This window comes from Desmodus rotundus, chromosome 11, assembly GCF_022682495.2.
Source record: "Desmodus rotundus isolate HL8 chromosome 11, HLdesRot8A.1, whole genome shotgun sequence".
Lineage (NCBI taxonomy): Eukaryota > Metazoa > Chordata > Mammalia > Chiroptera > Phyllostomidae > Desmodus > Desmodus rotundus.
The window spans coordinates 9,586,310-9,602,755 of NC_071397.1; the positions used below are offsets into that span (position 1 = coordinate 9,586,310).

The following is a 16,446-nucleotide window of genomic DNA, read 5'->3' on the forward strand; positions in this document are numbered from 1 at the left end:
AAAGCTTAGTCCCTGGCGAGTTGCTTCTCCTCCCTGGAGAGATACTTGGCCTGTCGCAGCAGGAGGAACTGCTCCCCTGGCCAGCGCTGGAAGGAGCTAGTTGGCGGCACATTGGTGTATTCGAGGATCTTTTGGTCGCAAGAAGCGGAACTCACTCAGAGATGAGCAAGTAAAACGGGGAGTAAATTGTAAGGAAGGGGAATCTTCCAACCCAAACACTGAAAGGCTGCTAGGCCTCATGGGGCTTACAGTGTCATCAGGGCCTGCCAGAGGGCACCGGTGTCCCCACTGATGAACACCGTTTGGGCAGAGAGGGTCACATGGCCAAGCAGATAACACCCAGGGCTGAGGGTCATTCCCAGGGTGGGGTATGGGGTGCTCACCTAGACACCTCTGGGCTGAGCATGCTCAGTCAAGGGTCCAACTGCAGGTGCCGGCTAGAGGTGCACCTCCAGGACCTAACGGAGGTAGACGGAGGACGGGAGCTGTGATGGAAAAGTACCAGGTGCCTAGCTGTCCTCAAGCGGCAGGGCTGGTCTGACCAGGGGCCAACCATCTGGGGCAAGCCCTGGTCCTAGACCTCCTGCCTAACCCCTACTAGTTTAACAGTCATAGCGCCGGTAGAGGCTTCAAGCCAGGTTCCACCCTAGGAAGTCAAGGGGCCCGTTTTCTGGCCAGTGTCTGCCTCTAGCTCATAAGGTACCTCCAAAGGTGACTTCATGGGTGCCTTTTGCCTCTCTGGGCCACAGTTCACCTCGCTGTAAAGTGATGAGTGAAATTAAGGACTCTCCAGCCTCTTCTATATGAATGTTTGCAGAGAAAGATGGCTCCATCCTTCTCACCCATGGGTCCATGTACTTGGGCCCATGCAGACAGGACACCCTAGAATGTCCAGAATTCATAGTCGGGAGCCCCCAAACTCCTAAAACACCCCGCCAGCAGTCCCCAATAGGGGGACTTGGGCCTTTTCCATAGCTTGTGAAAATGTGTAGAACCCGAAAAATTCACAAAAGGAAACTTGTAGAATAAAAATGAATGAATTTTTAATTAAATGCTTCTATACATAATATATTAACTTTATGAAATGTTAGATTCGGTCTTTGTAAGAAATGTCATTAATTTTCTCACTTCGTGTGGGACACCTACAGGGGACTCAGCCAGTGGTGAAGCAGATGAGTTTCAGAGGGCCAGAGAATTTAAAAAGCAAAGTTACTTTTTCAGGGAAAGAAACACAGGCTTGATCTGAGACACAGGTGCATTTTACTGTTTAATTTGCCGCCTAAGAGGCCTCAGCGTGTGCACTCCTCCAGCAGCGCGAACTGCCCAGGACTCTGTCTCTGTTGTTCCCTGAGCAGGAGCCAGGTCCCTCACAGGGGCTGGATTGCAGAACCCGAAACTTCTCTGGACTCCGAAAGTCCCCAGACCCAGGGTCCCACCCCCACCCCTCTCCTCGGCATCCTGCTTCCCTTCCTCTGATCAGTGCAATCCCATTGTCCAGCCTCCTCCCATTCGCCCCCCATGTGGCATGGCAGCCATCTCATTAAAAATGATCAGGTTCTTTGTTTTCCCCTCTTCCCTTCCTCTGCACGTAGTGAGAGTCACTTCTTCTCCCTGGCACTCTGGCCTGTCCCTATCCCCTCTCAGGGTCCCATCATAAGTGCCCCAGAGTGATGGCCTTGACCCCAAGTCTTTCCAGCCTCCTAGCCTGCTCCCCACAGCTGACCCAGTTTCCCAGGTACTGATACCAAAGGAGAGAATCTGGTTGGTCTAGGTTGGGTCAGGGGCTTTTCCTTAACCTAGTGAGGCTGAAGATGTGATGTGACAGATGCTTTGAAAAAGCAGAACGGTAGTAACAATGGTAACTCTATATTGTTCGACTCTTCTAGGCTTCAGGAGTACACTAGTGGGTTAGTTGTCTATTGCTGTATAACAGAGTCCCCTGGAACTTAGCAGCCTACCACAGCAAGCATTTACTGTATCACAGTCGGTGGGTCAGGAGCCCGGGAATAGCCGAGCTGGGTGTTTCTGGCTGAGGGTCTGTCTTGAGGCTGTAGTCGATCTGTCCCGTGGGTTTGCAGTCATCTGAAGGGTGGTCTGGGGGGTGACCTGGGTCCAGGACAGACAGAAAGCCTTGGTTCCTCACTGACTACGGGCTGGGGACCTGTTCTTCAACAGGTGGGCCTCTCCATAGACGGAGTGCCCTTACGGCATGGCAGCTGCCCCCCCTGCCCCCTGAGGGAGCGTTGGGGAGGAAGCACCTAGGAGAGAAGCTGAAGTTCTTTATACACGAACCTCAGAAGTGACAGTCACTTCTGCCCCATTTCATTGGCCACACAGACCAACCCGGCACCGTGTGGGAGGGGGTACAACAGTGACAATACCAAGAGGCGAGGCTCGCTGGGAGTCATCTTGAAGATTAGTTACTATACTCAGTCAACAAACATTTATTTAGTGCCCACCGTGTGCCTGGTGCCAGGAACTGAGAGCCGTGTGACGCGGGTCGCTGCCGTGGAGCCCCTCACACAGCACAGTGTGGGGAAGCCCTACTTGACATGCCACCGTTTTGTCCCCAGAGCCTTCACCTCCGTCCACCCGGCTTTCCCACCGCCAGACACTCACCCTCTTGGAATCCACATCTGTTCACAGTGATCTCTCATTTAACTGTCTTTAGTTAAATTAACTGTCCCTTTGCCAAGATTTTAAAAAGCTTCTAATCACCCCCGCAGTAAGAAATACATTTTCTGTCACAAACCAGCACACGCACACACAGACACATTTATAACAGAGACAAGTTTCACAAACGTCCGCGGTCACTACTTGCCCTGTAGCCTGGCAGTTTCCATTCTAAGCCACTTCACTTTTGTGTGGAAGCCGGTCACCTCCCCCGACTTTCACCACCTACTGACTGCATGGCCGCCTGCAGCGTGGGAAAGCAGCCTAGAGCGTGGGACATCCACACTCCCGCGGGAGCTCCGAGCCCCAGCTCCCTGACTGCGGCGCCTCGTTTGTATTTAATGACCCCACAGCCCCTCCCCCCACGAGGCTCCTCTACCTGCAGCTCTCCCCCTCTTCCCCACATTTGGAGAACTCTTACTCATCCCTTAAAACCCAGCTGTGGAGTGTGTCCTCTTTCCCTCCTCCTGTGGCCCCAGAGCACTGCAGTGACACCTGACGGCTGGCAGGCCTCCATTCCACTCCCTGCGGGCTCCCGGGGCCCCCACCCCCGCCCCCACCAAGCCTACAATATATTTTCCTCGGGCCACTCCAAGTGCGTTTCCGAGGACACTGGGCAAATTAGCATCGCACAAATGACGATGCTGCCAACGAGCGGTGTGCAGAGTCGGGGGTGTCGCGGGCAGGTTTCCTGTCAAGGGAGCCACGTGCTGCAGAAAAAGGCTCCCTCCCCCTGCGGGCCGCTGTCTCGCCCGCGCATCCATCACAGGTACAATTCGCACCGGAACTTGCCGCCCGGGTTCCTTACCGCGTTTCATGTTAGCTGCTCTGGTTTCTCTTCGGTTTTTCTACTTTCTTCATTGGTTTGTGTTGATGGGGACAGCCTGGCGAGAAATGGAGCTTTAGGCAGCGCAGAGAGCGAGGCCTCTGGGTCTGCACCCGCCCTGCCGGAGGGGGTGGGTTTCCTTTCTGAAGTGGTAGGAAGGAGGGTTTTGAGGTTTTTGAGTATTTGCTTCTAAGTATCTTACCTAAGCTAGAGATTTGGTTGCCCACATTCGCACTCTTTTGGCAAGCTGGCGATCCGACAAAATATTTTCTGGTTGGTTTTGCCTGTGCGTGGTTTTTATTTTTGAGGGGAAAAAGAATCTTTCGTTAAATGGTACTGAAATACAATGAATGGCTGTTTTTAAAATGTGCTGTGAACTTAAGGGTTGAAGCTAGCGTGGCTCCCAGGCCCAGCAGCCTCTTGGGAGTCGCTGATAGATTACGCCGTGCACCGTAAGGGGAAAAGAAAAAAAATTAGACACGAGCAAAAGCTCTTAAATTATTCCTTCACCAGTATTTTCATTTCTGCATTTGTCACGGCTGCGTAAGTGCCCCAGGAGATGCTGACTTGGTTGTGGTGTGTGCGTGTCTGGGAGGGAGGTGAAGACTGACTGTGAACAGATAACTACTGCGCGTGTGATGAATAGTGTAATAGAGGCATGTATCGCGTGCATAGGGAGGGAGTCGCTTATTCACTTCAGTCTTTTTCAGAGGAGGGTCGCCTCCATTAGTGGATCATAAAATTCATTTACAGGGTAACTAACAGCATTTTTTAAGTGAGATAGAATAGAATGAAATATATCACGTTGCATCCTCCATAGTGAGTTTATTTTTTAAGCTTTACTTACTTATTTTTAGAGAGAGAGGAAGGGAGGGAGTCAGAGAGGGTGAGAAACATCCATGTGAGAGGGAAACATCACACCCATTGATCCAATGGCAACCCAGGCAGGTACCCTGGCCGGGAATCGACCCAGTGACCTTTGGCTTTTCAGGGCATCGCCCCACCAATAAGCCACGCCGGTCACGGCCTCCATGGGAAGTTCAGTGAGTGTTTTCCTAAGCCGTTGTTTCAGTTATACATTTATTGCATTGCAGTGTGAAATACATTCCTTGGTAGTGAGTCTTAGGTGAAGACGTGTGAAAGCCACTGCTGCGGGGGAGAAAGAAAGACCCCCAGAGGAGGCGCCATTTGAGCGGGGCCTTGGAGGATGGTGGCCGTGCCCCAGACGAAGAAGGGCATTCAGGCAGAGGGCAAAGGATGTGCCCAAATGTGGACCAGTTTGTTCAGGGCCAGGATATTCTCTGGATTGGACCACAGGGTACTGGGGGAGGGGAGGCTGGAGATGCCCCTGGGGAGGCAGGTGGAGCTAATTAACGAACCTTAGAAGTAGTATGCCTCAGCTCTCCTCAGAAATTCCATTCCCCGCCCTGTCTGGTGTGGCTCAGTGGATTGAATACCTGCCTGTAAAGCGAAGGATCACCAGTTCGATTCCCAGTCAGGGCACATGCCTGGGTTGCAGGCTAGGTCCCCAGCAGGGAGCGTGTGAGAGGCAACTGCACATTGATGTTTCTCTTCCTCTCTCTCTCCTTCCTTTCCCCTCTCTCTAAAAATAAATGAATAAAATCATTTAAAAAATCCCATTCCTCTGGTGATGGGTTTGGTCTTGGGAACCTGTATTCTGACACGCTGCTTTGGGTAGTGAGGTGCCGACAGAGGTGTAACACAACCAGCTCCATGTTTTACAAAAGGTGACTTAGACAGGGAATTGGTTGACTGGAACTAAAATTGGGAGACCAGCAAGAGATAAGGACCTGAATTTGGGTGAAGGTAGCTGGTGGAAAAGAGGGACTCGGGTTTGAGGGAGGTTTTGGAGGTGGGTTGCATGGTTTAAGGCAGATGAGCGAATGAGAAGGAAGCACAGACAATCCTAAAATAGCGGGGGGCGGGGGTTGGTCTATGAACACAGACACCAGGGAGAAGATCACATTCCAGAGGGGAAATGATTATTTGACTTCTGGTTTGTGCTTATGGTGGAGCAGGAATAACTCATCAAGTGCGCACCAAACCCCACGTGAACTATACCTCAAATGTGTACATTTCCTTTGCTCTGATTGCCCCTCTCCAAACAACCCCCTCCCAATTGGCTTAGACCCGACTCAGGTTAATCTAACTCACGAGTGCCTGATAAATACACCCAACTGCTATTGATCAGTATGATTTACGGTGAGGCCGATGTTATAAACCTTTTTGGGAACAAGAGTACTTACACCTCTGCTCAGGGTGTTGTCACCTTTTACAGGATAGAGTACCTGGAAAATGGAACTAGTAATTAAAAGATTTAGGAAAAAGAGAATTGTGTGGTCTGAGGAAGAGTATTTCATGTGGACTCTTAAAAAACCTGATTAACTTTCTTGTACTCAAATAAGAATGTGGCTGTTTAGTGATTTTGGTGATCAAAATGCTTATGGAGGTTATACTTCCTCTTTTTTTTTTTTCCTTCAGTGTTGAGGATATATCTCAGTGCCTATTTAGAACTTAAATGTTTCTTTGCTTCAACTCGAATTTACAAGTCCTCTCTGTGGGGTGGTTCCTTTTTCAGATGTCTTCCCTCTTGGTCACTTTATTTTCAAAAAGGACACTGACATTTATTGAGCAAGCCCCTTTACAGGGGTGCTCCATCTCAGAGGCTGACTTCCTCACCAAATTCTCAGGGTGCTTTATAGGAGCACCCAGCAGCCTATGGGACTTCTCTCCTGCTGCCTCTGCAGTCCACCGTGCTGCAGCGCATGGAGTGGAAGGAAGGCTCTGTTTGGGGGCCTGGGAGCTGGTGAGTGTCACCTCCCAGCTCTGCCTTCCAACAGCATGTGGCGCCCCCCTAACCTGCTGACTGGCCTCCCCCTCACACACTCTGTGGGGAAACAGGTTAAATGTGTAAGACAGCAAGGCCGGTGGGAGTGCTGAATGCCTCTTTTTAAAAAACAGTTCTGCTTGTACTCCTTATCCTTGTACTAGAAGCTTGTTAGGAGTTAGGTTTTTATTTTTAAAGTCTGTCAGGGAAAATAACCAGCTTGAAATATGTCATGATTAGATAACCTTAGTCTCTACAAAGATGATTTAAAGTGTTTATTTATGTGTCAACTAAAATAGTAATGTAGGCAAAGTATTGGAAACATTTGTGATCACTCCAACTAAATTGCTTGTTTAGTACTGCTTTGAAAACAAGCCTGTGTTACTTCTAATAATAGTATTAATCACAACAATAATGGCAACTGTTACAGAGTATTTACTCTATATCAGACACTAAAGCCAGGGTTTTTATACCTAATGTCATTTAACTGTCTCCCTATCAACTGGAGGTATAGGTATTGTTACTTTTATTTTACAGATGAGGAAACGGAACCAAGCGAAGTAAAAAAAGTAGGCCACGGTCACAGGGTTAGAAAGTGACGATGATAAAGCTCTAACTGATGGAGGGCGGGGGAGAACTCTAAACCATAAGGCTACACTGCCTGTGAGCAATTGCACGATGGCTTAATGCAGTTCAGGGAGACCTCCTTACTCCCCGAATACGGGAAAGTGATACAACAATTAATAAATAATGCACGAATAAACCCTGTTTCATGTACTCGCAACAGTAAACCTGCTTTTGCCCTCCCTGGTGTGGAGGTAGAGACATACTCATTTCTTGTATTCTTACACATCTCGTGGATGGGACTCTTTCATCATGCAAGTATTGGCTGTGAGCTAACTATATACAAAGTACTCTGCTAGGCCCTTAGAGAATGGAAAGGCCTCTGAGGAGCTTCCTATCCAGAAAGGACGTAAGAGAGATACAGGAGGTTGAACCACAGGAGATTGCCACCAGGAGTTTACATGGGAAGATGTCACATGGTTCAACCGGACACACAACTAAAATAAGGTGCCATGACAACATTTCACATGCTCTAGTTCCTGACCCCTTAAAATAACTTTCAAACATGGGCACTATAATTATCCCCATTTTATAGATGAGGAAGTGGAAGCACCGAAGGGCGGAGTGACTTGCCCATAGCCACACACCTGGTGTGTGACAAAGGTGGAATTTGAACGCAGGCCAATCTGAGTACAGAGCGAGGGTGCTACAGCCCAGTATGTACCTAAGTCCCTCTGGGGGTACCAATAAAGGATGCGCCTTTTGATGCACACTGAGAATTCTTACAGTTTTACTTCTCAAACACCACACAGAGCACTTGCTAACTCATCTGGTATATTTGGGGATTTCGGTGGTCTGCACACATCTGGTCCAGCATTTGCATTCATTCCCCGTGAGAAGGGGTGACCGAAAAGGAAAACGTGCGGAGGGCGAATGCAAAAAAACAAGAGCATTTTCACTGTCAATTGTTTTGTGGACACTGGGCCCGTTTATTGGAGGCCCAGGCTCAGGCTAGAATATCTCAACAATAATTACATCCTCTTTTTTTTTTCCTTTCCTTTGTCTTTCTTTCTAGGTCACCTACACAGATAGGAACCAAACAGTGACCATTTAATTGCACATAATTAAATTGTAGGCAATACAATTAAAGTTATTTGCATATAGTTAAGCCATTTTAAGAGCTTTCCTCTTAAAAAAGTTTTCTAATCTTAATATTTAGATACCAGAATCCTATCTATATAAATCATAATTAAAATTTTACATACATAGGCATATTCCTTATTTAAAATGTTACATTTTTCATCACATGGGAAAAAATTAAGAATTTTGTTTTGATATATTAAATGATTTCAATTTGGGGGGTGCCTGGTGAATCTGAAATTCTCCCCACTGCTGCCCCTATGTTTTAACAACCCCCCCAAAGTTTAAAATTAGATTTGACAACTGGCATTCTCAAACTAGGTCTTCATGGAATAGAGGGTTGCCCCCCTCTGCCTATGCCACAGTACCAAACACTGTTTATATGAAAACAGCAAAGACTGCTTGTTTCCAAGATCCTCTTCAGAGCTTGAAGAGAGAGGGTGAGTTTTAGAACCAACCTCACCTGGGTCCCCCCACCAGCTCTTACTAGACCGATGACCCCAAACAGAATTACTAAAGCGATTAGGAGATTTATCTGCGAAATCGGGATCGCTAAGCCTATTCTACAGGATTTCATGAAGGTTCAGCCAGTAATATATATAAATATGTAGGAGGCACTTAGTAGGCCCTCAATAAGTGTCAGTGCTCTATTTGGGAATTCTTTTAAAAGCCTGCAAAATCCACAGTCTTTATGGGTATATGAATTCACGTTTTTGTTGTTGTTGGGGTTTGTTTTCTGTGATCTTTCAAAGTCAGATTTGTGTTTCTTCGGGGTTTTGGCCGACTTGGGAGAATAGCTTCCTGAAACCCATTAATATTTCACTGGAGCTGTAGAGCAACAGCTGTAAAACTTGCTTGCTGGGTCCTAATTGCAATGAATAGTCTATGGACTCTTTCGAAATGTAATTCTTCAAAATGGGTATTGTAATTATATTCCAACCAATCCAAAGGCGCTTTAAAACATGTTTAAAATTTTCCCAAGCCAATTAGAAAACTGGTTGGTCCAACTGTCAAGTGTAGAGAAATATGCTAATTTATGCAAAGACTACTGTTCCAGGAAGGCCTTGGCTGGCTGTGAAACACGTGAGAAAACACCTCGATGATACTGTGATACAAAATCGCTGAATGTATTTTTAAGGAATGTCTAAATACAACGCATACATTGTGAAGGACAGAGTGGCAGTTACTAGAACAAGATATGTTTTTTTTTTTTAAAGATCTATCTTGAATATGACATTGTATGCCAGACTTGACATTTATTTTGTGCAAGATAGTATAGTTACAGTACCCTTCTATAAGCAAGCAAGGTGCGCTATCATTACCTTTTTTGACACTAAGGGGACATAGAAACTAAACAATTTCATGTCCATAATTTAAATCTAGGGATAATTTTACTTAGAAGTCACTCAGTATCTGAGGAACATGGTTTTGCGCATTCTGGTCATCGCAGAACCCCATTGCTGTAGGCATTATAAATTAATGCAAAATAACTTGGAACATTTCAGGGGCTTACATATGTATAGTTTAAGTCTGAATCACACGTGTATACAATTCATCCTTTATCTATCCTTGATGTTTATTTAAAGTAAAAGACAACAACCCCCCCCATATTTTTGTGGGCATTTACAGGAAAAATAAATGTAGTTAATCTGGACCACAAAGGCACCCTCTCCCAATCCACACTGTCCGAGTTAACATTTACTTAAACACTCTCAGTGAGCTGGATGGTTTATGGAGACTCTCAACAATGTGACTCGACATTTAAAATGGGTGATAATTACACTTAAAAGGGTGGGTAGCTCCCTTTTGAAGATGTGGGGTTATGTAATGAAAGTTCCACAAATGTGGGGATAAAGGATATCTACACAGCAAGAGGAGACAATAGGCATTGAATGTTTTGAGAGTGACTTATTTCCTCACCTTTATCTTGGCCGATAAATTTGTTTTGTCTTGTTTAGTGTTGACACACAGCTTTCACAGATAAGGTTTTTACAGCATTTTGGAATGGCAAGAGGGGGTTGCAAAGGAAAGGTCAGTACAGGGAAAAGTTAGAACGAATCAGTTATTTGCCAAATAACTAAGTTAAAAGTGACCTTTTAGTTTTATTTTTTTTTAAAGCACATGTAAAAGAGTATTTACTGGGGCTTGTTCTAATTAGAGTTCTAAACAAATATTGTTTTTTTAATACCCCCCCTACTGCGAGCTAGAACTGGACTCTGTGTGTGTGTGTGTGTGAGTGTGTGTGCAGGGCGCCTGCGGAGAATAGCAGTATCTTGTAGATTTTCATTTGTTTAAAGAGTCTAATAAACCTGTTTCTTGAGTAAACCAGTACATTTCTGAAGTTAACCAAAAAAAAAAAAAAAATCCCAAAGGAAACAGGAATTAACATCTTTGGACCTTGATTTTAAAAAATCTCTTCATTAAAAAAAAAATTCTAATCGTAACGTTTTTTGCTAGGCGAGAACCGGAGTTTGGAGGTAGACGAGCAGGCGAGCGGTTTGCCCGGGCGCAGAGCATGAAGGCCGGGCGGGCGCGGGGAGCGGGCGCCCGCCGCCCGGCGCGGGGGTGAGCGAGAGAGAGAGAGCGGAGCGCGTGTGGCCGGCGCCGCTCGGCCGGGAGCTCCCGCGCCCGCGCCCCGCGCCCCGCGCCCGCCGCCGCCGCCGCCGCCCCTGGTGCGATGGCGCAGAAACCCCGTTGACAAGGCACTGCTTTTTCATGACGGTGAGTTTCCCTTTGAGTGTATTATAATTTTGTGATAAAAATTTCAAGGAGAAAAAAAAAAACACACAACCTCCTTCCTCTGCCTCTTTCCTTCGGGGAGGGGACAAGCGAGGGAGGGGGGACTGGAGGAGATCTATCTCCAGACAGACAGAAAAGAAAGAGGAGCAAATTAAACACCGAGTTGCCAAAACCAGGATATTAGGTTTCAGCCCAGAGAGCTATTGGCTAAGGCTGTTTTTTTTTGGGGGGGGTGGGTTTGTGGGTGGGTGATGGTGGTGGTGGGTGGATGTTTAATGGACACGGAGAAAAGGGGAATCGAGTGTTTATGCCTTTCCCAGCGCCGCCCGGGCCCGGGAAGACCAAGTTCAGAGTCTCGGGCGGGGGCGCGGGCGGGCAGGGGATGGCGGGGCCGGGCCGGGGGCGCCGCGGCGGCGTGGGGGCCCCAGCGCCTTCCTTTTTTTTTTTTTTTCCTTTTCCGCGGATGCAAATTTCTGGAGCGGGGAGAGGGAGAGCCTGGGAAGGGGGGTGGCGTGGCGGTTGGTGGTGGGGACGGGAGGGGAGGGAAGCCTTTTAATGACTCATTGATTGAGCCGGTTTAAAATTAGTTGTGTGCGCGAGTGTGAGTGTGTTTTCCGCCCCCCGGAGCCGCCAGGAGCGGGGAAGGAGGGAGCAGGGCTCGGCGAGGGGAGGACGGCGCGGCGGGGCCGCGAGCCGGGGGCAGGGAGGGCCAAGAGTGACGGCGGACGGAGAAGAAAAATCAGCTTTTCCAATCTCCTCCCCTCGGTTTTACCCCCCACCCCCTCGTTCCTTTTCTCCCTCGGAAGCTCTTGGGTGTGAATCGCATTTTCTTTCTTCTCGGCAAAATGGACCCCGCGTCTTCGGAGGGGGAGGGGAGAGGGTGGGGAGGGAGGCGGCGGCGGCGGGGTCTGGGTTTATTTTCCCTGCCGGTTCTCTCCTCGCCGCTTTCCTGGGCGGCCGCGGCGAGGAGCGCGAAGGCTGGGCCGCCGCAGGGAGAGCTCGGGGCCGGCCGGCCGCCCCGGCCCGCTCCCGGGCGCGCGCCTGCGGGCGGGACGGCCCCTTCCCCGCCGCCCGACTCCGAAGCACCGCCGAGGACCCGCAGCCCGGCCCGGACCAGCCCTCGCGACGCGCGGAGCACCCGCGGCCCAGCCGGGCGCCTCCCACGGGCCCCCGCGGCCGGGCCGAAGAGGAGAGAGACAGTGGCGGCACTGTTTTGGCCGAGAGGGCGCGGGCCCGCCGCGCCCCGCAGGCGCCCCGCTTGCGGGGTCTTGCGGAGGGCGAGCAGCGGCGGCGGTTGGAGGGTGCTAAGATGGCGCTGGGCCTGGCCGGTCGCCAGGGCCGGTGGCGCAGTTGCTCCGCGGGCGCCATCTTCCCCGGCGGCGCAGGCAGCGCCCTTCCTGGGCGCCTCGTCCGCCCGGGCTCCGCGGGGCGAGGGGGAGCCACGCTCCGGGTGCCGAAAGCGGCCGGTGGGGTCGGGGGCGCACTGCTGAGCCGGGGGCCTGCGGAGCCCCGTCCTCGCCCAGGCCCCAAAGACCAGGCCACAGGCTGGGAGGGGGGGACGGGGCTGGGGCTGGCGGCATCCTGCTCCTTCCCACTTGGGTTTGAAGAAAGGGGTGGGCTGCGCGTCCCGGCTGGCAGCCCACGGGTTCCCTCCCTGAGCCCGCATCCCCTCGGCCAACACTGGGGTGAGGGGCTCCCGGCACCCCTACTGCTGCCTGGAACTGGACGGCTGTGTCTCCCGTGTCCTGGCTGCGGGCAGGTCATTGAGGCTTTTCCTTCATCCCGTTCCGATTAATTCTGAGAGTAGAGTGAAACCGGGTTACAAAATGGCATGAGTCCCGGACAATGGCTGTATGCCTTCCAGTAACGTGGTCCTCTCTAGCTGCCCTATGTTACTTTTATTTTTTTAGTTGGTTGTACTTTAAAGTAACCCCGGAGAGACACTTATCTAGTTGTCAAATTGTGGGGAGGTAATGAGTTTTAGTGATTTGAAACTTCCTGTTGGCCTTCATATTGTTCCCAACGGTAGTAAATTAAAAGTGTTTTAGAACTCTGATCTGAAAAACTAAACTTGCTTTGACTCACTGTGAGACTTTAACCCCTTTCTTTTTCTTGAAACAAACGAAACAGAAAAACGGCCCTGAGTTTGGGGTAGTCCCTCATCGACATCAGGCTTGTCAGTTCCCTGACTCACTAGTGTTTCCTTAAAAGCTTCCATGTAAGTATCTGTCCAGGAGAGGCGTAGGTTTTAACTGTTACCGAAAAGATTATTGGGAAGAGGAATGAGTCTGTAAAGCTTTGATCTCTTTGGGAGTCCACAGAGGTGGAAAGTAAGTAGTTAATTTCTAGTGGGTAAAAGTAACATAGTAGCAGCAGTGTGTCCTCGTGTTTTAAAGAAATCTATCTAGTATGCCAACAGTGCTTGGTGCTTTGTTTCGTTCCTATTTATCATATCAGCCCTGCAACATTGATTTTATTTTTTATTTATTTAAAAAATATTTATTTTTAGACAGGAAGGGAGGGAAAAACCCATGTGTGAGAGAGAAGCTATTGGGTGCCTCTCCTACAATCCCGGGGTGGGGGGAGGGGACCGCCTGCAACCCAGGCAGCTGCCCCCACTGGAGCCCAAGTGGTGACTGACCCTTGGGTTCTCAGGCCTGTGCTCAGTCCACTGAGCCACACCAGCCAGGGCTGCAGTATTGATTATATTATCTCTACCAGAGGAGGAACTAATGTTCATCTAGATACTGAGATCTTGCGTTTTAAGTGGTAGAGTTGACATTGGATCCCAAAAGCCATGTTCTTGGCCCTGAACTTGTGGTTTCCAAGTCTGGGCGTTACAATGCACTGGGGAGGAGTTTTTAGAGATTTGCGACATCACCTTCTTGATCCTAAATCCTTCCAATTTTGAAGTTCTGGCCCACCCAGGACCTCCTTATGTCGGAATATGTACCAGCAGTCAGCGTTATGCCAGAGCGCCCCGGGTGGTCACCGTGCCAAGGATGTGCTGTGTACTGCGCTGTGCTGCGGGCCCTCTCCGAGTTGGAACGTGAGCCTTGGGCCGTACTGTTCTGAGTCGCCACAGTTTATTGCTTGCACCATTCTCATTTTTATTTTCCTCCTGTAGCTGCCTCTTACCAAATTGTTAGAATCACTTTCTTACAGAAAGAAGGCTTAGATAGCCTAAGACTAAAACATTTTTAAAAGCCTATCTTATTCTCCCGTGAGAAGTTAAATAACATAGTTTTTAAGGTATAGATGGACCATCTAGCTTAGTCAAGGCCATTATGCAACAAAAATAGAATTGAATCCTGGATTGATAAATTAGGAATAGGGTAGAAAAGATCTTGAAATAAAAGCCTAGAGATAAATCCTTGGGAAAAAGGGATTTTTTCCCCTGAATTTTGAATTTTATCTTTTGGGTTTGGGGAAGTAGGATGGGGAGATTTTTCCAGACATGAAACCTGATAACAGAATATGCGAACAGACACAAGGCCAGGAAGAAATGAAAGCGCCGGTGATGATGAATCGCCAGCCTGACCAAAACGAGAACCCAGTGGGTGATGAAATCATTAACTTCTCTGCAGCAAGGACCATATACTGTTTTGTGCTTTCCTTCCTGATTCCCAGATCACTCTTATGCTTAGTAATTGCTGGAGGAAATGGTTGAAATCTTTTCGGTTTTTTGATGTCAAAATTACATGTCCACATTTACCATGTTTTAAGGAGCAGTTGTTGAATACCCGTGTCCAGGCCGTGTCCGGTCTAGACCAGCGGGTGGGCGGGTCCTAGTTTTGGACTGCCTGTGCGGCTTGTCTCCCCTGTGTCTCATGGTAAATGCCAAAGTAATTACAGTCTTTGACTAAACTCCAGTAAGGCTTGAAATGAAGAGAAATCTAAAATAAACCTGCTTATTAAATAAAAAAAGAAAAAAGACTCATGGACATGGACACCAGGGTGGTGATTACTGGGGGGAGAGGGGTGTGAGGGGACTAAATGGTAATGGGAAAACATAATAAAGATTATATATTTAAATAAAATAAACCTGCTTAGAGGGAAAGAGTAGCTGCCTTACTTTAAAGTGCCCTTTAGTGAAATTCAAGACAGACAAGCTCTCTGTCCTCGTGGAACCTACAGTGTAGTGGGGGAAACAGGAAATAAGTGAACAAGTGATCAAGGTAATTACAGATTAGGAAAGATTCTTAGGAGTGACTAAGCTGGTAGATCCCCAAGAGTGTGTTGTGGGAGTGACTGGCTAGTGAAAGTCAAGGAGCATCCCCTATGAAGAGGTGACTTTTGAGTTGGGACTAGAACACGAGCTTGTGCCATTCCTGGCCTGGGAACAAGTGCGAGACCAGAAAGGCCGAGAAGGTCATGGGTGTTGGAAGCAGGAGGCGAAACAGACTGAGGAGGAGTTGGAGAGATCCTACAGGGCCTCTTGTATCAGGCTGTGCCCGGCCTGGGGATGTTATTTCAATGAGAATGAGAAGCTTTTGAAGGGCTTTAATTAGGGTCGTGATCTGCTTTTGTTTTGTTTTTAAGAGATAAGGCTTAAGACCGGAGGAAGCAGAGAGGGCAGTTAGGGGACCACCACAACAGTCAGCCCAAGAGTGATGGAATCTTAGGCCAGTACCGTGGCAGTGGGGGTGGAGCAGAGTAGATGGTGGGTCTCAGTTATATTTTGGAGGTGGAATTAGAAGTGTGTGCTTAATGGGCTGGCTGTGGAAGGAGAAAGGAGTCAAGGGTGGCTTCGAGATTCTGGCCTGAACCTTGTGGGCTGATGGTGCCATTTGCTGGTTGGTGAAGACAGGAAGAGGAACAAATGGGGAGGGGTGGGTAACAGGACTTCTGTGTGGAACCTGTTAATGCTTTTTGAAATGTTTGTGAGACATCCAAGTGGAAAGTCAAGGGGCTGTGAGTGTTCCAAGTTGAGCTGAGAGGAGTGGGCATCGCTTCTGGGACTCACTAGCATACAGGTGGTATGTCATGGAATGGTTGAGGTTATTTTTGATCGCCGAGGCCTCAAGATTAAGCCCTAGAACACTTCCAGTGGCTAAAGGAGACTTACAAGTTTTGGCCCTTAAAGTGGGAGGCTAAGTTATCCTTTTCAAGAAAGGGGACGGTCCATCTGCAAAATGTTGCTGAGAAGTTGAACAGTGAGGACAGAAAAACGTCCGTTTGGATTTGGCATCGTGGAGGTGGCTGTTTTGACAAGTAGTTTCGGTGGCGAGTGGGGATGGAAGCCAGACTGGACCACATTGAGAGGATGGGAAGTGAAGTGAATATAGACCACTTGTCGTGGAAGTTTTGTTGTAAAGTGAAGAGAGGAACAGCATAGTAGTGATTGGGGAGAGAAGTGGGGTCAAAGAAGATCTTTTTAAAAAAAAAATGCTGGGAAAGAGCATTTTCAAATTGGCTGATGAGACTAGGCAATAGAAGTGGAGAGACTGAGGCAGAAGAGAGATGAGACCACCAAGACAGCAGAGTTCTTGAGAAGGGATTCGGAACGCTGGGAGCAAGAAGACTTGCGACGGCCAGAGAGAAGGCAGAGAACGCGGGCACAAGCTCCAGGAGGTTTAAGAATCGGAGGTAGGACATAGGGTTTCTGTTTGCTCAATGACGTCTGAGGCCAGGCTAGCAACTTAAAATAAAAGAA

General features: G+C 48.6%; 2 protein-coding genes across 5 annotated transcripts in view; both read left to right on the top strand.

The window, feature by feature from the left end:
- BICRAL (BICRA like chromatin remodeling complex associated protein) overlaps nucleotides 1-16,446 on the top strand; it is an 86,467-nt gene that overhangs the window by 14,024 nt on the left and 55,997 nt on the right. For all 4 annotated transcript variants that reach the window (XM_071219637.1, XM_053914188.1, XM_045193408.3 and 1 more), the window contains exon 2: nucleotides 10,509-10,772. The gene's annotated coding sequence lies outside the window, so the exon portion shown is untranslated. The remainder of the gene's footprint in view (nucleotides 1-10,508; nucleotides 10,773-16,446) is intronic.
- The window catches only part of RPL7L1 (ribosomal protein L7 like 1), a 76,202-nt gene continuing 69,229 nt past the window's right edge, over nucleotides 9,474-16,446 (top strand). Inside the window, exons 1-2 of the mRNA XM_053914074.2 lie at nucleotides 9,474-9,513; nucleotides 11,363-11,522. Of these exons, the coding sequence (XP_053770049.1) occupies nucleotides 9,474-9,513; nucleotides 11,363-11,522 (200 nt within the window). The remainder of the gene's footprint in view (nucleotides 9,514-11,362; nucleotides 11,523-16,446) is intronic.